Source organism: Orbicella franksi, chromosome 1, assembly GCF_964199315.1.
Source record: "Orbicella franksi chromosome 1, jaOrbFran1.1, whole genome shotgun sequence".
NCBI classification, from domain to species: Eukaryota; Metazoa; Cnidaria; class Anthozoa; order Scleractinia; family Merulinidae; genus Orbicella; species Orbicella franksi.
In genome coordinates, this window is record NC_138145.1 from 24853083 (window position 1) to 24874717 (window position 21635).

At 39.6% G+C, this 21635-nt stretch overlaps 3 protein-coding genes across 3 annotated transcripts; 1 reads left to right on the forward strand and 2 right to left on the reverse strand.

The window, feature by feature from the left end:
- Positions 1-27: 27 nt before the first annotated feature.
- LOC145498209 (uncharacterized) lies at positions 28-1407 on the reverse strand. Its single transcript, XM_081478110.1, has one exon. It carries the CDS (start codon positions 1307-1309, stop codon positions 458-460), a length of 852 nt encoding a protein of 283 aa, XP_081334236.1. The 5' UTR covers positions 1310-1407; the 3' UTR covers positions 28-457.
- A 1863-nt stretch (positions 1408-3270) lies between these two features.
- On the reverse strand, positions 3271-11279 carry LOC145498121 (chondroitin sulfate synthase 1-like). The gene is made up of 2 exons (XM_081478004.1): positions 9803-11279; positions 3271-6137 (listed from the first exon to the last, which is right to left on the reverse strand). The coding sequence occupies exons 1-2, from the start codon at positions 10544-10546 to the stop codon at positions 4692-4694; spliced, it is 2190 nt and encodes a 729-aa protein (XP_081334130.1). The 5' UTR covers positions 10547-11279; the 3' UTR covers positions 3271-4691.
- A 4411-nt stretch (positions 11280-15690) lies between these two features.
- LOC145498294 (alpha-methylacyl-CoA racemase-like) lies at positions 15691-21619 on the forward strand. Its single transcript, XM_081478200.1, has 4 exons — positions 15691-16127; positions 17173-17399; positions 18547-18739; positions 18991-21619. The coding sequence occupies exons 1-4, from the start codon at positions 15788-15790 to the stop codon at positions 19392-19394; spliced, it is 1164 nt and encodes a 387-aa protein (XP_081334326.1). The 5' UTR covers positions 15691-15787; the 3' UTR covers positions 19395-21619.
- Positions 21620-21635: the final 16 nt, after the last annotated feature.

A 21635-nucleotide genomic window follows, 5' to 3' on the forward strand; every position in this document is an offset into this window, starting at 1 on the left:
CCTGTATATTCAGGATTTCGTGACTCGTCTAGGTGAACCACGGGCTATTTCCTCCCACAGGAAATAGGATAGAAAAGATATCTGCATTCATTATGAACAGTGAACAAAGGGCCCCCAAAGGGGTTCAAGGCTCCAGCTCTCTCCTCCACTCACCCACCCACTCCCCTTCCCCCTGCCACGACCTCACCAACCCAAGAGGGTCTTCAGAGTAATCATAGTGTCTTCTGTACTCTTCCGGGCTTCACTCGCATTTTGGTTACTTCCCCACCCCACCTAGTCTCCTTCGCAGCCGTTATTAGGGTCGTCACGCAACGCTCCTCACCACTAGGAGAGTTGTTAGTGGGGAGGAGCGTTGCGTGACGACCCTAATAACGGCTGCGAAGGAGACTACACCCCACCCCGACTCCATCCAATCTAAATTCCGTCTATTCTCCTTTATGTCTTTCTTCTGCCGGGTTCAAACAATGGGATCATAAAGATACAAATGATTTTGAAAACTTATCAATTCTTTCCAAGGGATATAAAACACAAACGCGAATCCAGCGAAAAATATCATGATCATCTGCAGATAAATAGCGAAACTGTGTGAATCGAGGGTCACAATCAAACTTAACGACCCCTTCTCGCTTTCGACAACTTGAGAAACCAAGAACACCGCATAAATGGCAGTCATGAGTAAGCCAACGATAATTCTTGTCCTGGTTATGCTTGCTGATCGTTTGTGCAATAGCATGGCGCTTGTGGCTGCGTTGACTGCGATCATAGAAAGTTTGAAACCACCGTAGCTAGCCCCCGAGGCGGCACCGATGTTGAAAACCATCTGGTAACAAATCACACCTACAGACCCATTAAGAACCTTGGCGCTGTTACAATCGATGGGATCTTCTCCAAGCCTCGAAAACGCCTTCCAAAACTCAACATTTTCCTTGATGTCGTATTCGAAACATTCCATAGCCACAGAATCGTCGTTGGTGTTACAACTGTAGCTAATATTGAGCAGTAGCGTTTCCCAAAACAGGGACGAAGCCATGGTAAACAGCAGAAAATACAATCCGAACAGACTGGAGAAGACCTTCCCCAAAAGTTCTTCCGAACGAGTTAGATCTATGTCTCTAAAATACCATCGTGTTAGCCCATTGTCAATTTTTCTTGTGATGATGGCGGAAAACGCACTCGATACAATCCAGTGAATCAGAGCTCTAGCTCTCTCCTTGCAACAAAAGCCCATGGCTAAGACAATGATTAAAGGAACACAGCTTGTTGCTAGAGCTGGTAAACCAGCAATTAAACCGTAGTCATAGCGTTTCATGATAAATATTAGACTGCTTAATCTAGAGAGAAGCAGTGTCTTGAACGGCTTAGTCTGAGTGAATGTCTGGTTTGGTTGAACATTAATCAATTAATAGCTTCCGCCACACGCTATTGTGATAAAAATAGATCTGAAGGTAACGCAATATACGTAGAAATTTTTTTAAATCCCGGCACTTGTCGCTCTCTGACTCACTATACTAGGTTAGTCAGAGAAGAGAAAACACTTTTAGCCAAGGTGAGTGCTAGATAAAATAAGTGATGTTCAGTTCTACTTGTACTACAATAATATTAATTGTTTTGCAAATGCAGAACAAAACTGAAAACCATAATATAACGTAATAAGCGGAAATCAACTGTAGTTTTGGTAGAGGTGAAAGAAAAAGTATCGGCTTCAAAATGTTTTCAATGTATTGCATTGCAGCTGTTCAAAAGTGAAGAGAAAAGTAACGGATAAAATATTGTCTCTTCTTTGTTCTATCTTTTTTGTAAAGTAGCTCTCTCTTCTTTGACTCCCCCACACCCGCCCCGCTTCCTTCATCACTCTTTATGGTCAACCACCCACATCCTTCAAAATACCCAGTAGGGTCCAAGCGCTTAGCTGGAAAGACTATATCTAATAATTAAATTAGTAGAGTACCAAGTAAGAGAATGGCTGAAGGTAAATTTTCCATTCGGATATTTATGTTGGAAGTTTTGGAGTACCTTTTACGACGTTCCATTTAAGACATTTACTTCGGAAATTTTCCGGTCAATCGAGACAAAATTGTCTAACCATTTTGTTTACAGTCTGATTGAAATTTTCAGATTTGGGGTAAGTGATTAACAACCAGTGATTTCCAGAAAGAGAAAGGAATTCTGTCTTGAAGGGTAAGAAATCAGGGAAAAAGAGGATCAAGTTGAAGTAACCTTGGGGATCAAAATTACAGACGTATATTAAAAAAAACTTCTGTAGTTGTTCAACTTTTGAAGTTACTTTTGAATACATCAGTCTATGCACTCAATGAGATCAGCCAATCAAGTAACGGGTAGGTTCGCGTTTGTTTCGCGCCATTCACAGACGCGGGATGCGAGGAGCGACCCTTAGGAGTCAAGCAAATGAGAATCAGAACAAAAACCACACTGGTTCTCATATTATGGAGACGTAAGTTTGTTTGGTTACTTCCCGGAATTTCGCGAAGTTTGGCGGATACAAGCGGCAAGCAAGCTTCCCGTAGGGTGTCTCTATTCTTTCTGTTGTGGAAACGAGTTCCCGACACTTCCACGCTTTTCAAGTAAGTTACGCTCATTTCTTTACAAATGTTAAGCTTATGTATTAGTTTAAGTTTATCTTGAACTCCATGTAGACTCATTTGCTGCAACAAGAACAAGCAAACTATTTATCATAAGCTCTAATGTAGAAACTACATGCATAGCAAAACGGTAAAGGTTTCTGCGGGGCACTTCACTTTGCTATATAGCTAAAGATTTGAAGGCTCTACATATTTCCAAAGCATGTAAGTCCCGGCGATTATCATTCAGTGCAAAACCGGACAATCTCAGTGTTTCGATCCACAGTTCCTACGTATTCGCCGCTAAAACAGCCCAAGATCACTCCAAACGGTGTTTTTTCCTTCGGCAGTGGCAAAGGGGAACCAAACAAAGTTATATCTGTTACAGACCCCAGGGGAAACATACACAAGTTCTGTTCCCCAGCAAGGTCCCAAAAAATCTCCCATACGTCAGAGAGAAGGAAACCCAAATGCACACCTGACCTACAAAATGAAGGTAGATAGGTTTAACCCTTTGAACACCAAACTGTCACCAAAAAATACCGTTTTTAACCGTTTAGTCAGGTTTTTTAGCTGCCATGACGCTAAATAAGCCGAAGTTTTGCAAAGAAAGCTTTTTTTTTACTAAAAGGAGAGATTTTTCGATTAGGTACAAAATTGAGCAAAATTTCAATTCCAGGCATGCGCATAAGTCAATTTTTTTTTTTTTTTTGCCATTAACCGTTCTGAATTTTGTTTGTTACTCCTTTCCTTTCTGTTTTTCTCGGCCCTTTTACACTGGTTACCTTTTGCATTGTATGCTCTTTCTGGCTGCCGTGAAGAGTTGGATGTTAATTACGGGCGAAGCCTAGAAATGGACCTTGATCAATCATAGGCTTAGTGGACCATTTTACCACCGTTTTTGCACCAAAACTGATAACGTTGTTTTTCGATTTGCGACGTCGGAATGTCGTCGATATCTAAACCTGACCATTGTGCGGAAAGGCCTAGCCTAGTACTACTATCTGTTTATCAAGAATATCTGATGACATTTCAACTGATGACGTCACAAGTGGTACATAGAGCACGACCATTAATTACCTAAGCACGACCATTATATGCGTAGTTGGTGTTCAAAGGGTTAAAAGACCAGATTCAACTTTCGTTGGTTAAGTGAAATGTCAATTTAGATACTTCATGTTTTGGATGGGCTTATAAAAGGAGGGGCTTATATCCTGGGGGGTGGGGGGTGGGGGGTGCTTATAAGCGGAATAAAAAAAACCGTTTCCAACGGGTCATCAGTCTTTCCCGGCCAGCAAAAGATTAGCACCTTTCCAGAACTCCTCCGTTGGGCGCCTCTCATGGTAATCACTGTTGATCTCGATTTCGCTTCCCCGAAATCAGTATATTAACGTAACAAAATTAACAGTTAAGCTTGCAGTGTACCTAGTAATACCAGCTTGTGACAAACATTGTAAGACAAATGTAAATACTTCAGTTTATTTTATTGTACCTTACCACAATGAACAATAACCTTTTTCATAACAATATAAAAATCTGTCGATATTTAGAGACAACTTCAATAATATAAAGTAGGTGATGTGACTGAAATGCTACAATAACTCTCTATTCACGTCCCAAACTCCTCTGGGGGAAGGTACCAGAGTAGAATGCAATATGCTTGAGTGATTTAAGTATCAAAGTGAACGCTATACCCATTGTGAAAACTCCCATGTTTGATATATATAGTGTAATAAATAGCTAAAAAGACAACCTTAGACCATATCACATTTTGATCATATCACGAGATGATAAATTATTAGAAAACGCAAGGAAAACGCAATAAACGTAGACAGTGTTATACTGGGGGACATCTCCCCTACCTATTGGCACTTGTTGAACAGTAAGTAAAAATAATTCAAAACTTCGCGTAAAAAAAATTCTTTAGCTTTAGATCTAATATTTTATCAAGACTCAAACCAAAGCCGGACACGAGCCAGTAATAAATTATTTTGCTGCAAGAACAGCCGATTTCAAAACGAACAGGTTCAAAACTGCAAGCTTCACACCTGTAGACTTACCCCAATATTATTTGGACCAATCCATGGACTTAATCAGGACTGGATATTACAATTATCTTTTTATATAGCCTTTTGATAACATGTGCCGGACTAACGACTTCTCCGAGCCAAAACCTGAGGCTTTTGACCCTTGGCACATCGCGTATTGACGATCCACAAGTTTAGGATCGCAGATTACGGGATGATAAACATGAACAAGACCAGGATCTGCCGCGCGGAAAACACTGATCTCCTCATGTTTAACAAACTTTTCGTACAAGTCCACATCTTCCAGTCCCCATCCTTGAATTGTTGTGTCAAATCCCCCGGCAGAGCGTAGATCGTGATTATAAACTGCGACTATACCAAAAGCATAAGCTCTCCAAAAACCAGCGTCCTTGTTCACCGTAAACTGGGTGTCGGGTTCCGTATGGTTAGGGTACGTTATCTCTGAATCGAACTGACTAAAGACCATAGGATAATAAACTTGTTGACCGAGGACCGTGTTCATACGGGCCCGATAAAGGAACTCGGCGTTAAAAACCAAATCGACGTCGCAAAAGAACAGCAAAGCTTGCCTCTCAAACTGATTTGCTCCAAGGGAAAGAGCCAGGCCCCGTGAAAAGTCTCCAATAGCTTCAAGCCACAACAAATCCGCTTCGGGGTATTTGGTCTGATAGGCCTTCATTACAGTTTTATGTTCGTGAGGAGGAGAGACAGAAGGGAAATAAACCACGAGAAGTTTAACGTTCTCGCGTTTTTTGAGACAAATGTCCTCGAAATTCTCCATGAATCGGCGAAATGTTCCAATGCGACCTGTCAAAGGAAGAATGAAATGCACCGTGGGGACCTCTTTTACAAGGGGCTCAGCGCGGTAGACCATGTTACCAAAGGGCAATTGTAAGAAGGCATGATGACGTACATGCACGGTCATGCGCCTGCGGTTGTGCCCTATGTGTCGGTGATACTTCATGAGCATGTCCATGACGTACTGAGCACCGTAAAGTGGATGCACTCGCATGTAACCATGATTGAGTTTCTTGAACTCGAGACTGCGATGAAGAACTCGCTTCGCCTCTTCATTTATCAGTCCCATTGTCTGCCCTAGCACGTGATTAAGCCCGTCTTTCCACGGGTCTCGCATACCCGTCTCTGGAGGTTGAAGCGTAGCTTCGGAGTAATACTTCTGCGCGGTGAACATGTCCCACGGCTCGGAGTACTTTGCGCTGAGCTGATGATGAAAATCTCGCGCGCCCTGCAGGTTTGTTTTCTCCTCAGTTGAAAGTGAGCTTATAGTAGCGTTCAGCAGTCGATCCATGTTCTTGAGGACTCTCTGGAGTTTGATTGCTTGGTGCTGAAGATCTTGAATGCGCATGGTCATGAAGTGTGATTGGAGGCGGTACATGTAGGAGGGCTGTTTTACCGGGTGCAAAGTGATGGCTTTACGGACAGACTTGGTGTCCAGGTTCCCGTGGAACGCTTGTGTTTTGCTCTGATTGTGGTAGAATAGAGCTTGCATCTATGAAAAAAGAAAACAAGTTCATATTAGAGCACAACCATTAAAGTTTCCACAGGATTAACCTGCCATTTAAGCACAACCCTTGCAGTACAACATACAATAAGTTTAGTCGCCGTTTCTGATCTTAAAAGTCGACTTTTCGATCGTCAACCCTTTTTCTGAACGTGCACTGAATGGAGAGTGAATGAAATCCGCGCTTCTTTCTCAGTGTCAATTCGTGCTTTGCAACGTTTGGAAAGTGGATACAAACCAATTTGATTGGATGGCGCGCGGAATGGCCCAGTTACACTTATGAAGATTCTTTGGCAAACTTCATCAGAACAGCATTCGAACTTTTTATCTCTAAGAAGGGGCTATTTTTTCACAATCTCGCGTTTGCCATTCGCGTTGAAAAAATCAGAAAAACGTCTGGTCCGTAGGGTAGGGGAAACGGTACAAACCAATTTAATTGGATGGTGCTAGGAGTGGCCGTTACACCTATAAAGAATTTCACATTCTTTGGCTTCCAGCCGCTTTGCAAAAATCAGAAAGAAAACTTCTGGGCCGCGAGGTAGGGTTTGAACCATGCAAGCGCGACATTGGTCATCCATGCATAACTGAAATGAATATACATTACAGCGTCAGAAAAGCAACAACTAATAAATTACTCGGCTTAATATAGTCCTGAAGTGGGTTTACGAACGGCCAGTGGCGAAAACGGAATCGCAACACGAAGCTTCACTTTAATCAGGGTTTTTTAAACTGGTGCTGTTTAATCGGCACCACTGAGATGATGAAAGAATTGTTACGTGATATCGTGACCACTGGATCAAGCAGATAAAGTTCGATAAAGCTGCTATTGAAAAGTAAGTTTACGCATCTGATGATATTGCGAGGCTGTTGGCAAAAAACTGAGGACAAAGCGTACTTAGAACGTACCACACTGTAACTTGAGAAAGGGAATTAAGCTTCTGTTTTGGTCCATTTGAAACCTTTTGAAAAGCTTGACTTATAAACATTCGCATTCACTCCTTTAACAATTTTAAACCCTCAGTAGCGACGCATTCATCACGCATGACACAATTTACAACTTAAAATTCCTCGTGATCACGAGAAGGTTTTCCTTTTAATAGGTACAAATTCATAGCGACATTTTTCATTTTATTCCCTTAAGATTTTACAATTATTGTCCAGTGGAGTTGCTTGCTGAAATAAAGAATCGAAGGACCTTTTGATTAATGTTAAAGTATTGTTATGTTAACATAATATATTTTCAAATCTTGGTGACAATCATTTCATGGAAAGATGATAGACTTCCTTAATATCACTTCCAGTATAAAGTCCTTTGTGATAAGTCTCATATACTTTGACTACTTTGAATGTTAATGCTACTGAAAATTTCAAAAAATGACAATTTTAAAAAGGTTGGCAATTTACTTAATTCAAATCCATGTATTTTATAGATTTCTAACACAAAATTAATTCTATGGACGGTACAATGCATAATTAAACGTCCATATGTAAATATATATGACTATAATGACAATCAGTCTTTTCTTGTTCCAAAGAGTTTTTGTCAATTCACAAAATTCAACCACTAACTTAACAGGACATTAAGCTTAGCCTTTTTGCAGCACCAAAATTACCACCTAACACATTGTAAAATTTTATTCCTATATTCCTCAACAAAAATATTACATCTGGCTAAACAAATATTTTTCTCAACATTTAAACAGGAAAAGATTCTTTGCTTTCAATAATATCACCTTGTTTCCATGATTGAAGGGCATAACAAGAACTATTGACTCTTCCCAAAAACCATTCCATTTAAATTTTAAGTTCCCATTTAAAGGGAACACACAAATGACATTATCTGTGATTTACATTTTGCTAGCACACTAAAACAATATCAAAAAGGAGAAAAATAAACAATTTCTTGAGAAAGCTGGCAGGTGAACAGCTGGGAAAATATTAAAATTTTAGCTTTTAAATATTCTGCCCACATAACCAGCCAAGGAAAAACAGTTCACTTTATTGTATGGAACCAAAGTTTTTCCAGCTTTCATCAACATAAGTTTATTTGTTTGCAGCCTCAACAAAACCTTCCAGTTGTCAAAATTTTTCATCCCATAAAACTTAAAAGAAATATCTGTTAGCAATAGTGTTTTGTACAAGTAAGTTTAACCATTTATGGAAAAAAATGATTGTACATGATTGCTACAGCTAGCCATAGTTAGTGCCATGGAGTATTAGGACATTCAACAAGATCAAACTTAACCTCGTTTCATTGCACTATATTATAAATTCTAGAGAGTCCAGTCATTCAAACAAAGAATGATTTCACCTCAGTTTGGGCAAAAAGTATAGCTATCTTGTCGTTTTGAGGTAATACAGAGCAGGGCCTGTGCAAGAATTACTGCTCAAGCATTCATGACAACTTAAAATCATTGATGTTCAACTGGAGTAAACTTGGAAAAATGATATATCAAAAATAAATTTGTGACATTTGATAGAGCTTTCAAGGTAAACTCACATAGGAATAGGTATTTTACCCTAAGTAGTACAAGGCATTTTCAAGTGCCCATGGGAGGGTACCTAACAGCCCCACTATCCCAATAGCACCGTCTTTCCATCCTGCCATCTTACAAACTTCTGCTAGCTCAAAGTAGTATTTGTCCCATTATTACAGAGGATAGTTGTATGAAATATATGCAGTACGCATCTAATAACAGTGGTGTATTAAGACTGCTCATTGGAAGGCGAATGGGCCCACCTTCAACATCAAAAGAGGCTAACATTTCAGAAGCAAGGCAAGTGGTATTCACAGGCAAGCAAATCTCTTTGAGCTGAACTTCAATGTAAGAAAATATTTCCTCAGGATATTCAAGTGAGGAAAACAAAAACGTTCTCATAGCAGATCAATTTGTCTAGTGTGTGGCCCGTAATAATTATCAAAAAACCCTTCCCCCCACCCCACCACTTTGAAGCAAGAAGGGAACCATCTTCACTTCTCTCTCCTACTCACTTAGTGAAGATGACAAGGCACAGAAAGGTTTAAGGCACATTTTCAAAATTCAGCCAAATCTAAACCGATATATTGCAAATTCACAACAGGCTAGACTTGCTGGGTGGGAGGTGTTCCCATACATAGGCCATGCAGACAAGTCTAGATTGGAACAGGGATTTTACCATCTATTACTGATGAAGTCCTGACATGCAATTTCAGCTTTGCCCTTGAAGAGGTAAGTTAACCGTTTCAGTTCAATTTTCAGATGATCGTTAAGCATTTTCACAAAATTCAGATGGCTAGGATGGACTACCAAATTATAATGCACAAAACTGTGTATATGAAAGAATAAAAATAATGAATAATCTGTCAGAGAAAGTTAAATATTGAAAGAGCAAATTTATGAGATGAATATTCTGAAAAAAAAAAAAACAGTTTACAGGAATAAAGCCTAAAAATGACAATAATTCAATTCAAATCTCATCCTGCATCAATTGAACACTCATAACACTGTAAAACAATAAGTTGAAATAACATTGGGATGTTTGATCCAGACTCCTGGTGACCGACTCCTAGGCACCAAACGATAATCACCAACATACCAAAAACCCATAGCGACATGAACTTAAATATAAAATTAATTATAGAATAGTTATGACTTTAAAAAGGCTAAACCTACCTCAAAAGACCAAGTGCACGGAATCCCAACAAAACGTTTGATACATCGTCCAACTTCGACGTCTTCGTGGGACGTGAGCAGATTCTTCAGACAATATTCTATGTGAGGTACAACCTTCTTTAAAACGCTCCGGCTCATTATCACTCCAGGGCCACCCATACAGAAATTATCTCCCCAGCCCAGGCCTAATAAGCCCTTTTCGTCCTTCGCTCCCGTGCCAGCTTGGCCGAGGTAAATGTCTTGAGAACTATTCAAGGAGTGAAGGAAACTCGCGAGTTTCTCAGTTCTAATGTAAACATCATCGTCGGAACGCATAAACCAGTCGAACTGCTCGATGTAGTTGTCGTGCATGTACTTCAACATCATCATGGACTTTCTCTGAGGAGGGTACGAATCGTCCACTCCCGGTAAACTAACCACGGGAAGCTCCATCTTCTTTTGGGACATGCCGCTGGAGAAAAATTCCAGCTTCCCTGGGACGCTTCTGCCCCAAGTATCATACACCGCTTTCGCTCGCGAGTCTAGGAATTTTTCCGCCGTCATGACGCCAATGAAAATAAGATGCCGAGAGCTAAGCTCTTTAGCCATCGTTTTGGGCCGCACGTCTCTCACGAAGTTCATATGGCATCGCCTGGACTGGACAGGCAAGAGATTTTGCCGCAGGAACAAAGCCACCGTGAAGCCAAAAATCAAACCACCAAACATCGTCACAACGCCACGGATACTCATATGTCTTGGTTTCATGGCGAATAAAAATGAAAACGCCAAAAAATCCTTTAAAGATATATCGATAGACTGGTAGTTACGACCGTAGGTACCAAGCGTCCTTTTTTTCGGAGACCGCTAATGATTTTGAGAAGCCCACTAAATTACCGTCGGCCATGTTTACGATCGCCCTTACGTCACACCATACACGTGCGAAATTCGTGAATGCTTGGTTCCGCTTTCGGTCGCCGAGGAAACTTTGGCGCTATCTGTTATCCTACTTGGGCTCTATACTTTCCCTCATTTCACCCACGCGGATGGTCCGATAAGCTGCCCTCTTTCTTGTAGTTTCTTGACTCCAGTCAAGTTTCGTGAGACATAAATAAATCATTTCGAGCCCTCTGATTGGCTGGGAATATTGTTTCACCGGCAACCACAACAAAAGAACCGACTTAGTTAGGTTTTAGCACGCTTGAGTGGACTTGAGTGCTTCACACTCTGGTTAAATCGTCAACCATGACTGATGCTCATCAGAGGAGAAAAAAAAAACACACACACACACACACAACGCAAAACACAAACCAAAATCACCCAAAGAGTATTAGATTCATCAGACGAAACGTTAACATGTCAGAGGGAAAAATAACTTTCCTGTGCTAAAATTATAATCTGTCAGGATTTAGTTTGATATTTGCAAAAATAATTAAAACTCTGATTTATAGCTGTGTGAACTCACGAGCAAGTTAACAGCTCGCTGTCAATATAGTGTTTTCAAAAGTGTATCAATCTGCGATTTTTCCATAAACATGAACCCCAATAGTCACTTACGTTTTTACATACACAGTCCGTTTTCGTTTTACTAGTTTCTTTTTAATGGGGAACCGCATCTTTTGGACATACTTCATCAAGGTGTGATTTTCGTTGGGTAGTGATTGTGTTATGACAAAAATGTTCACTTATGTTAACTTGCAAACAAACCTAATCAAACAAGAGAGCGATTTTGAAAGGCTCTTATCTGGGGATTTGAACTCGTTGCCAGTCAGGTGTCAATAGTAAACAGTGGATAGTCAATGCATTCTTTACGCTTGCTTTAACTTGCGGAGAGAAAAGTCGTTGACGATTGTCTTACCACTTTCAGACCAATTGTTAGCAAGGAATGGACCTAAACCAACGTACGGCTGGAAGAATCCTTTCAAAAGATTCAGGGCTCGGAAGAACAAAGTGGTCCACGGGGCGGGGGGGCGGACGGGCCGGTGATGAGATCCGAGTTAACCGGCTGGATTCATCTAAGAACGTATATCTCAAGGACATTTTTTTCCGAGATATTTTCGTATTTGGTGATATATTTTTCATTGCCCCTTGATATTTTCAGGTCTCGCGTCATTTTCGCATCTGACAATAAGTCTTATCCTCAAATATTTTTCTTTCCTCGGAATAGAAAATAACTTGAAATCCGGGCTCGAGATACGATATCTTGGAGCGAAAAAAAAAAAAAACATCAAGATGCTTTTAAACCTCTTGGGAAACAAACCCATTAGGATCACTTCTCCTAAGTGCCGAGTACCTCTCGGTAGTTTCCACTTTCCTTTTATACCAACCATTCCTTAGTCAAATCATTGTACTTGGAACGTTTAGTAAGCAAACACTGATCGCTCAAAAGCGTTTGTCACCACTTTTACAGCTCATGGTGTGAAATTTTGTCATTTTGCGAGGACCACATGACAGATCACCCTACAGTCAAATTCAAGAGCATTAAAATTGTTTTTATATTTAGACTCTCAATCATTTGGTTCACTGCTACTTCACAAATCAGATACATTAAGATAAACGGGTCACTAGTGGCTTTATCGTGGCACTACGTACGTCCTTATGTCTCTTAGAATTCGTGTGTAGAAGATGTGTCCTGTTCTTCATAGAGAGTGACCCCACTTGTTTCTTGTCAAGTGGGAGGCGCAGTGGCCTCATAGTTAGTGCGCTCGTTCCCGGAGTGAGCGGTCCAGGTTCGAGCTCTGGTCGGGGACATTGTGTTATGTTCTTGGGCAAGACACTTAACTCTCATAGTGCCTCTCTCCACCCCGGAGCTGCGATGGGCTAGCATCCCATCTAGGGGGAGTAGAAATACTCCTAGCCGCTTCATGCTACAGAAACCGGGATAAGCTCCGGCAGCTCAGTGAGCCATTCGGTTCCAAGGCTTCACTTTTTATGGGACACTTAAGAACCGCATGGGGTAGTCCCTCTTTCAGGCTGGAGGTGTGTAACAGCCAAGGGATTTTGAAAGTAAGTATGATGTAAAAAGGGATAAGGTAGACAGCCCTTTAGGTATTTAAAAGGCCATTTCAAAATATCTTGAACAAACCCACCTTACCTCACGGCCTAATCATCAAACTCTTTTTAAGGATTCAGTTCAGTTAGGTTATTAAAAAGTTACATTTTCTGTAAGATATGTTATGTATAAAGGTGTCACGAACTGCAAAGTTCATTTCTTTGGTGTTTCGTACTTCTAGTCAGAGTTTAATGATGGTTTTGCTAAATGGTATGTTTACTGTTCACATTGCGAATTTTTGAGTAACCTTGACCGTGCTTGCCATGCGTAAGACCGGTGCAGGTTGGTACTTGAACATGTTGAACAACAATGCCATGACTAACAATTGAGAGGGATTTTTTAGACAATTGCCTTTGTTTAACCAAAATATCAGGATTACTACCAAGATTTGCTTCATGTAGTTTATTAGTATAAAGTGAGTATGATAAGTGACCAGAAGATCGAGTTTAACTGTTATGGATATTCAGCGTTGCAAATCACTTCTTTCTATCTTGTACTCAGTTGCTAAACAAGGCAGGCAAGGTTGTGGCACCAGTCATACTTCATAGAAGTCACAATGAACTAGGCATACCTTAAACTAAATACTAAGGTATCTCCCTTAACATAATTATTTTTAGTCGTTTTCAAACATTTTTAGCTCCTTAATTTAATTTGACCCTATGTTTTTAAATGCAGAACCCTTTGGTTACCTGGCTTACCCAAAATAAAGTTTTTGTTTTTCCGGCTTCATACCACCCGTGACCCTCCGGGTAGAGCCTCTTGTACATCGCGCTTCTCGCATTTGTCCCGGGCATTCGTCAAGCCTTGAAATACGTGCAGAGAATTAAAACCAATCAAGCATTTTGTCATCTTTTTAATAACGTTATGTATTTTAATTTTTTTGTCTCTGGTACCTAACGAGCGAGTACAGCCTGAACGCTTCCGCACGCACTCAGTGTTACCCATGGGTGTCTTCAAATTGCCGTAGTCCTCCATGGCCTAAAAAGCACTGTTGTAAAACGGAGAAAAGTTTCTTCTTTACAGACACCTTTGAGTGACATGGCAAATGACTTAAAGTGCACCTAACCCCAAAAATTTTTTTTCGCTTAAACGAATCTACTTGTTATTTGAAATAGTTCTGCGAAAAAATTTTTGGATTCCGTTAAATCCTCGATTTTCTGTGCCCCGACGAAATCTCGAAAATAGCTCCAAAACACCGCCATTTTGTTTCACGACCGAGTTTGAGGAGAATGGGTCTAGCGGCTCTTGTGACGTCTACCCAGGAAGGTTGGATATCTCACGTCCTCTCATTTCCTTCAGGATGGTGCAATACACATTCGAAAAGTGCACAGAAATGCCTTCCAGAGGTGCTATCGGCTGTTGCAGCAATATTCCAGATTTAGAGAAAGATATACTGTACAATTAACTGACGATGGTCGGCTAATGGTGCAACAAAGACGTAAACGATGGTTGATTTTGTCGAACCGAAACAAGCGAACTAAATCTGTGAGAACCATTGAAGAACTCTCACTGGAATTTGTTCCGCAGACTTTCAAACGCTATTTTCATAAATTTTCTGCTTAAAGCTAACCAGCAATTTGTAGAAATACTATCTACAATCTATATCTTCCAATCCCGCAGTATTTATAACATACAAAGTTGTGTGATCCGATCATGATCAAGAAGCGTTATACTGATATGTAAATAGATCGCAACTGTACGCCGCTAACCAACACTTATTTCTCTTTCGATTTAGATGAAAGTCGAAGATTAATCCTTTAGAATACATGATAACAAAATTGTTATACTCACAGAGTTTTTCGAAGGCTTGGAAATCAGCAGTGCGACAAAGATTCTGTGCAATAGCGTCGAAAATATGACCGCGTAACATTATGTGCGGACCGCTTAGGGAGCACATCCTTTTCGCTTATCCGACGAATTTCGCTGCAAACTTTGAGAACAATTTACATTGGTTATTTGGAGTTACGACTTAAGACGTGTGACAATGTGAAATCGGTAATTTATGAAATGTTTCCTTCCGCCTTGCTTCCCGCAGCTTCAAAAATACAGGTTCAAACAATACGATTTTCAATCGATCGAAGCCAATGTTTTGGAGGTCATCAAGTCTCGAAAACTGCGACACGTACGTCGCTCTTATAAACATGAAGCATTCAACTGAAAGTAAAACACAAGCTGGATTTGAAAGAACAATCACACCTTGATGAAATACATTCTCGCTAAGGACAAATGTAAACGGGCTATAAACACGCGTGGGAATCTTATGTTTAGTTGACGAAATTACCATCCAAAGCAGTCCTTGAGTTTTCTTTCCCGCTTTTCGTTTGCCTGCTCCTCCACTTCGTATCTAGCTTTCCATTCCTAATATACAAGCAGCTCGTCCGCAAAGAAGTCTTCCCCTTCGTCGCTTGAAATATTGTAAATTGCTCTCAAAGCTCTAAGCAGTGAGTTCACAGTTGTTGAATTGTCGAACGTGCTCGATCGAAGTTTATTTCGGAGTCTTCCGAATCGAAACTTAACTCTGACTCCAGTGACGAAAAAGAAATGATTCTGAGACAAAACTTGGACGTTTTAGTCCCAAAATACATTGGAATGATTAGTTTTGTGTTCCATTTCCTCGAGCAAATACAGAGAGTTGACTGAGGCGCCATTGTGTTTGGTTCCTGGGTAGACGTCATCAGGTACCGCCGCCCCAGACTCCCTAAAACGCGGTCGTGAAACACTTCAAGCGCGACTTTGAAAGGGCCTAGAAAATAGAGGATTCAACCAAATTCAAAAATTTCTTCGCCCAAATGCTTCAAATAAAGTCTAGATTCGTTTTAGTGAAAAAAAATTTGGGGGTTAGGTGCACTTTAATACACAGCTCCGGGGTACGGTAAGATGAGAGACCCTGGGAACAAGGTTGGTAAGGTAGTTCGCCAGCAGTCTGATCAAGTCAGCGGTGTGGTATACTATTCAAAATGGCGGCGACGATGGCTGCTCTAGCGGGCACTCGAGTCATCGAACTTGCGGGGCTGGCTCCTGCACCGTTTTGTGGAATGATCCTGGCAGATTTTGGGGCAGTAGTTACTCGAATAGACAAAGTGAAAAATATGTCCACTATCGATAAACTTGCACGTGGAAAGAGATCCATCTCTGTCGACTTACAGAATCCCCAGGGAGTTGCCATCGTTCGAAAGCTTTGTTCTCAGTCCGATGTGTTGATTGATCCTTTCAGACCAGGAGTCTTGGAAAGACTGGGCTTAGGACCGGAAATACTATTGAAAGAGAATCCGAGATTAATTTACGCTCGATTAACAGGTAGTTAAGCTTACTATTTAAGTTGGAGTGGGTCCTGGGTGTCAGAGGTGGATGGTCGGAGAAGGGGGTGGGGGAGGGGGTGGGGGAGTGGGTCGGTGGAAGATATCGAGAATTCTTCTTCAATGTTGAATCTTCTTTGAAAGAAGATTAAGGTTAAGAGATGTAATGAGTTAAGTCCCTATATAGAGGGTGGTAAAGGGGGGTAAAGGGGGGGAGAGGTGTCAAGATCACATTTCATGGAAAATAAATTGGTCCTTTCACAATTCTCGGGAAATATAATTGACATTTCACGTTTCACGAAAACAAAATGGCATATTTTGACCCAAACTTACATAACTTATGATATTGGAAAGTTACGCCCAAGCACGGCCTTGTTAGATGTCTTTGTCATCTGTCCTCTTCTTGTTTTGTGTGCAGCACAACTGAAATCCGAGCAAGAACACGAAGAGGGATGATTGTCCTGTCGTGGTCATGCAATATTGTTAATTACTGTCAAAAATAATAGAAGACACAACCAAATACTTCTTTCTCATTTCCTGGAGAATTATTTTGGCAAATCATGGTTCACGGTTTCTAATGAAATCACAATTCATGAGAAAAAAGCAAACCATTTCACATTTCACGAGACAAAAAATTAGGTCATTCACGAATCACGAAAATACCCTTTACCACCCTTGATATAGGCCTTACTCTAAAAGTAATCTCTCAAGTTTTTTTTTTACCGATGGTATCCAGTTCTTCTGCTTGCCATGTGCACGGATGTTCCCATCGAGTATGAAAATGTGTGTTAAGCTGCTTAGGAAATAAGGCCTATACGGTGGACTCACTCTCTTATGCTTCATGTTCCCTCACTTCTCTCATGTTAACTTCACATTTACGCAAATTACATCTTAATCTAAATATGTATCAGTCAGTTCCAGTAGTGCAAGTAGAAAACCCTCCTTGGGGTGGGTATGAATATTTTCTGGAACCACACATTGCTCATTTAGACAATCTTAGTAATGAACAGTAAAACTACAGTATTTGTTTCTGGTTTATTTTTAAGGTTATGGCCAGACAGGTTGCTATTCCAAGAAGGCAGGCCATGATATAAACTATGTTTCCATTAGTGGTTTGCTGTCGAAGCTTGGACGCAAGGATCAAAAACCAACACCACCAATCAATCTGTTAGCAGATTTTGGTGGCGGAGGCCTAACATGTGCTTTTGGAATTTTACTAGCTTTGTTTGAGAGAACCAGGTCTGGGAAAGGCCAAGTTGTTGATGCTTCAATGGTAAATCAATCTATAAAAATAAAATGTGTTGTTCTAGAAAAATTATGGCCAAACCTCTCTGTCCTTGGAGACCCAGAGGCAGCTAGTCGAGACAATGTAATGTTTTCGGATGATGCAATATTTTTGGGCAAATGTTTGAGATAAACTTTTGCCTGAAGATATTGTGTTGCCCAAAAACATTGTGTAGTCCCAACTAGCTGCTCCTGGGTCTCCGAGGGTGATACCTCTCCCATGGAAGAATTTTTTATTTCTGTGTCACTGAAAGGAAAGGAAATAGTAGATGCCCAGAGGCTACCTCCTCCCCAATCTCTGGAAGTTCCGACGTAGCTTCATAATTTTTCCTATAACAATTTTGGCTTTTGAGACCCAGCCCAGCCTTTCTGGAACTACATTGAAGTGGCCCACATTTAGTTCATAGTCAATCTTTAGAAGAGGTGCTTATTCTAAACTGACTAATAATCTGGTGAAACATGTAGGTACTGATATCTCTCTTGAACAAGGACATCATATTTTAAAAAAAATTAGGCAGATACTAAGTCTATAACTTAGTTATATTTACCTTTAGAAGAGACCCCTATTCATTTGATATCTCTATGAGGAAGATGCAGACACTAAAACCATATTTCTTTGGTGTTTTCTACGGTTAAAAACCTATGTTATGTGGCTTCGGATCAAATTTGCAAGTATTAGAGTTCACCCTTGAAAGAGTGGATTGAAAGTGATAAGTCCATACAGTGGAAAGGACAGATTACAAAGTATAATTGGTCAGAAACTTGAATAGCTTAGTTAACAACCTGGAATAGATTATTGTAGAGAAATGTCCAGTCAGTCAATGCATCAATCTGGAATAATCTACTTAGCTTTAAAATGACATCTCTCAACCATGTTAAAAGAGTCTGAGCTGGATTTTTAGAGGTAAAAAGCCCTTGAAGTGTCCACTTGTTCCAAATTGTGTCCACCAAAATGGCTTAATATTGGCATCTGTGTCCACTTAACATGTCTTAACGTGTCTGCTGAATGCAGGTTTATTTTACAGTAGTATCCATAATTTACTATTCTGGTTATAAAGGAATAGAAACCATGACACAGTAGCCAGAGTAAAGCTTATTTAGCTAACAGCCAGCTGATTCATTTTCCCTTGTTACAGGTTGATGGTGCGGCATACTTAGGCTCGTTCATTTACAACAGTCTTGGTATGGGATTTATATGGCAACACTCTGAACGAGGCAGGAACTTACTGGACTCAGGAGCACCATTTTATGATACATATCAAACATCTGATGGAAGATTCATGGCTGTAGGTGCTATAGAGCCCAAGTTTTATCAAAACTTTATTGAAGGTTTGTTTTTATTGTAATTGCTTTCTTAATACTACATTGAAAACCTTTTTTGAGTTTTGCATAATTACTGTTAAGTTTCCAAAAGAAATGACCCCCAGAAAGTAAACTACTGCCAGTAATAATATTAGTTTTGAATAATGTTATTAGAAGCAAAGAAAGTTCTGCAGAGCACTTTATTTTTGTGAAAAAGTACAAACTAAGGTTCAGTCTGGACTAAAGGCTGGAGTAACATACTTTCCTTGTTTCTATAGGGCTTCAGTTAAAAGGAAAACTCCCAGACCAGTCTGATGTTGAACAGTGGCCCAAAGCTAAAGAGGAAATCGCTAGAGTATTCTCTAAGAAGACTCAGTCAGAATGGTGTGAAACATTCAAAGATCTTGATGCTTGTGTCACACCTGTACTTACGACAGACGAGGCACCTTGCCACCCCCACAACGATGAGAGGAAAACATTTATTTTGAGTGATGGGGCATATGAACCATCCCCAGCTCCAAAACTATCTAGAACACCAGGGCACTGCAAGTTGAAGACTCAGCCTGAGGTTGGGGAACATTCCTTAGAGGTTTTAAAAGAAGCTGGATATACACAAACAGAAATTCAAGAACTATTAAACGATGGTGTGGTTGATTATCCTAACCTGAAGTCCTCCCTCTGATGATGATGTTTAGATCATGATCACTATTTAAAATGCCAGCATGAGGAGGCATTCTTGCACTCTAGAAGTTTTGCCAACTTCTCAGCCAATGAGAACCCCTCATGAGTAATTTATTATCTTCCAAGTATCTCAAGATTTAAAATACAGGATAAAACTTGATGAAAAGTGAGTAAAGAAGAATCTAAAAACCTGTATTTAAACATTTCACTACATAACAAATGCTTCTTGAAAGACTGCGAGTATTCTTTTCCATCCTTCACAAACCTTTGCTTCTCTTGTACAATAAGTGTGAGGAGTTGGGGATGGTGGGGCCACCCTGCCTAAATAAGGTTTGACTTAATTTGAAGTAGGCAGTTGTCCTAGCAACGAGTATCTTGTTGGGCACAGGGGGTGCAGGAGGATGAAAGTGAAATAAAACACTGATTGCTTGCAGTATAAAAATAAAGCAACAAGGGGTTATTTAAAAAAGAAATAGCGCTTCGTTTCTGGAGTTTGTACAACATGCTTCTTTGTTTTGAACATCTTTCAAATACCACGATGTCAATAAAATCACCCTGAAACCCAAAATAATACTGTTTCATTGTGAGGTATCTTCCTTGGAAGGTTATTTCCTTTTCACCTTCACTCCAGTAATAAGTCCACTTTGTATTGTTTCCAATACTTGTAATTCCTTATTTCTGTATGAGGCAAAAGTGATGCACTGAAATCTGACAGAAATTTTACTGTCATTTAAAACTTAACATGGCAATGGATTCCTTTGCATTTTTCTACAATACATCCATTCAATCTAACTTAGAACCACTTTAGTCATGAAAACTTTCAACACGACACTTTCAACTTCCTTGTGTCTCCATGACAATCATCTTAGCGATACCTGAGCAAGTTTACATAGTCAATATATTACAACTTTACTCTAATACGCCATTTCTGATTTACCTTTATCTCTGTTTCAAAACAAGTCTTTGTGTTTAACCTTTCTTATGGAAATGAGGTTTTCTTGTGCATTTATTTTCTTGGAAATCACGACATTTCCGTATGAAAATATGTGAACCAGGACTCTTTTTCAAAGTGGAAAGAAAGCAACATGGAAATGAAACAAAAGTACATAAAACACAAAGCAGGCAAACTTTAGGTTAAACAATGTTATTTACTGACAGGTGTAAGCAATTTATTTACAATGCCCAGCTAACAGCGACAAAGGATCTGGTTTGAAATGTTTGGCTAAGAAAAGCAATGTACATTAGTGTCAATGGAATACTGTACTAGAAAAATGTATTTACAAATAACTAGACCAACGGTTCAAAATTATTTTCAGAACATACTTAATTATAATATGTAAATTTACCATCTAACAATAAGTCACTTGCTTAAATTCCAACTGTAGCAAATATTATTATTAATGCTGTTATATTTAAACCTCCTTAAATGCAATATACAATTACCACAGATAACCACCAAGACAATAAAATTGGGTAATGGATCATTCTCAAATAAGCAAGCAGTAAGATTTTACAACACTCCTTTCACAATGGCTTTTGTAAAATCACCATAATTTATGTTAAGCAATGTTCTAATGATGACAAGGAATGTTAGAACAGCATTTTTAGACCAACAATAAACAGCATAATGATACATAAATGACATACATTACCACTTTTCATTTTGATTTTCCTGGTAAACTATTTTACCTTAAAAAGTGATCTTTCAGCAATCTTTTTTCCCTTGTCAAATCAAAACTTCAATTCACTGCCTGCATTTTAAGAGGAGGAGGCACCATCCAATGACATTATTACCTCGAAATCACTATTTACATCCCAATGTTGATATTTTATTCATTATTTTTATCTGCAAAGAGTGCTGCATTCTTTAGAAAACTTAAAATCTATTCAATTATTTACATGTGGTTTTACAGTATGTTTTAAGCAAGTGACATAACTGTTCTGTCAACAAATTATTACTTTTTATCAAAACAAATGACAGAATGAAAAGAGAAGTCTACAATGTACAGAAAAATGGAACACATAATGTAAATTTGTGTTTTGTTTCATCTGTCGGCCAACCGTACTAAATGAGCAAAGTCTAGAAATACAACCCATCAGTATGGAATTACAAAATATAAAATTTGAACCAAGAAAACTGATTTCAAAACTATCACATACCGCTAACTTGGAGCAACCTTAATTTAGCAAAAAAATATAGGAATTGCTTGCAGATCACATGGCTAAGTCCCATTACATGTGA

Excerpts from the sequence above, each read along its gene's own strand:
- LOC145498294 (XM_081478200.1), top strand. The coding sequence starts at position 15,788 with ATGGCGGCGACGATGGCTGCTCTAGCGGGCACTCGAGTCATCGAACTT. Across the intron at positions 17,400-18,546 it reads AAGTTGTTGATGCTTCAATG|GTTGATGGTGCGGCATACTT; the intron begins GTAAATCAATCT and ends CCCTTGTTACAG. Across the intron at positions 18,740-18,990 it reads TTATCAAAACTTTATTGAAG|GGCTTCAGTTAAAAGGAAAA; the intron begins GTTTGTTTTTAT and ends TTGTTTCTATAG.
- LOC145498209 (XM_081478110.1), bottom strand. The coding sequence starts at position 1,309 with ATGAAACGCTATGACTACGGTTTAATTGCTGGTTTACCAGCTCTAGCA.
- LOC145498121 (XM_081478004.1), bottom strand. The coding sequence starts at position 10,546 with ATGAAACCAAGACATATGAGTATCCGTGGCGTTGTGACGATGTTTGGT. Across the intron at positions 6,138-9,802 it reads CGTGCACTTGGTCTTTTGAG|ATGCAAGCTCTATTCTACCA; the intron begins GTAGGTTTAGCC and ends CTTTTTTCATAG.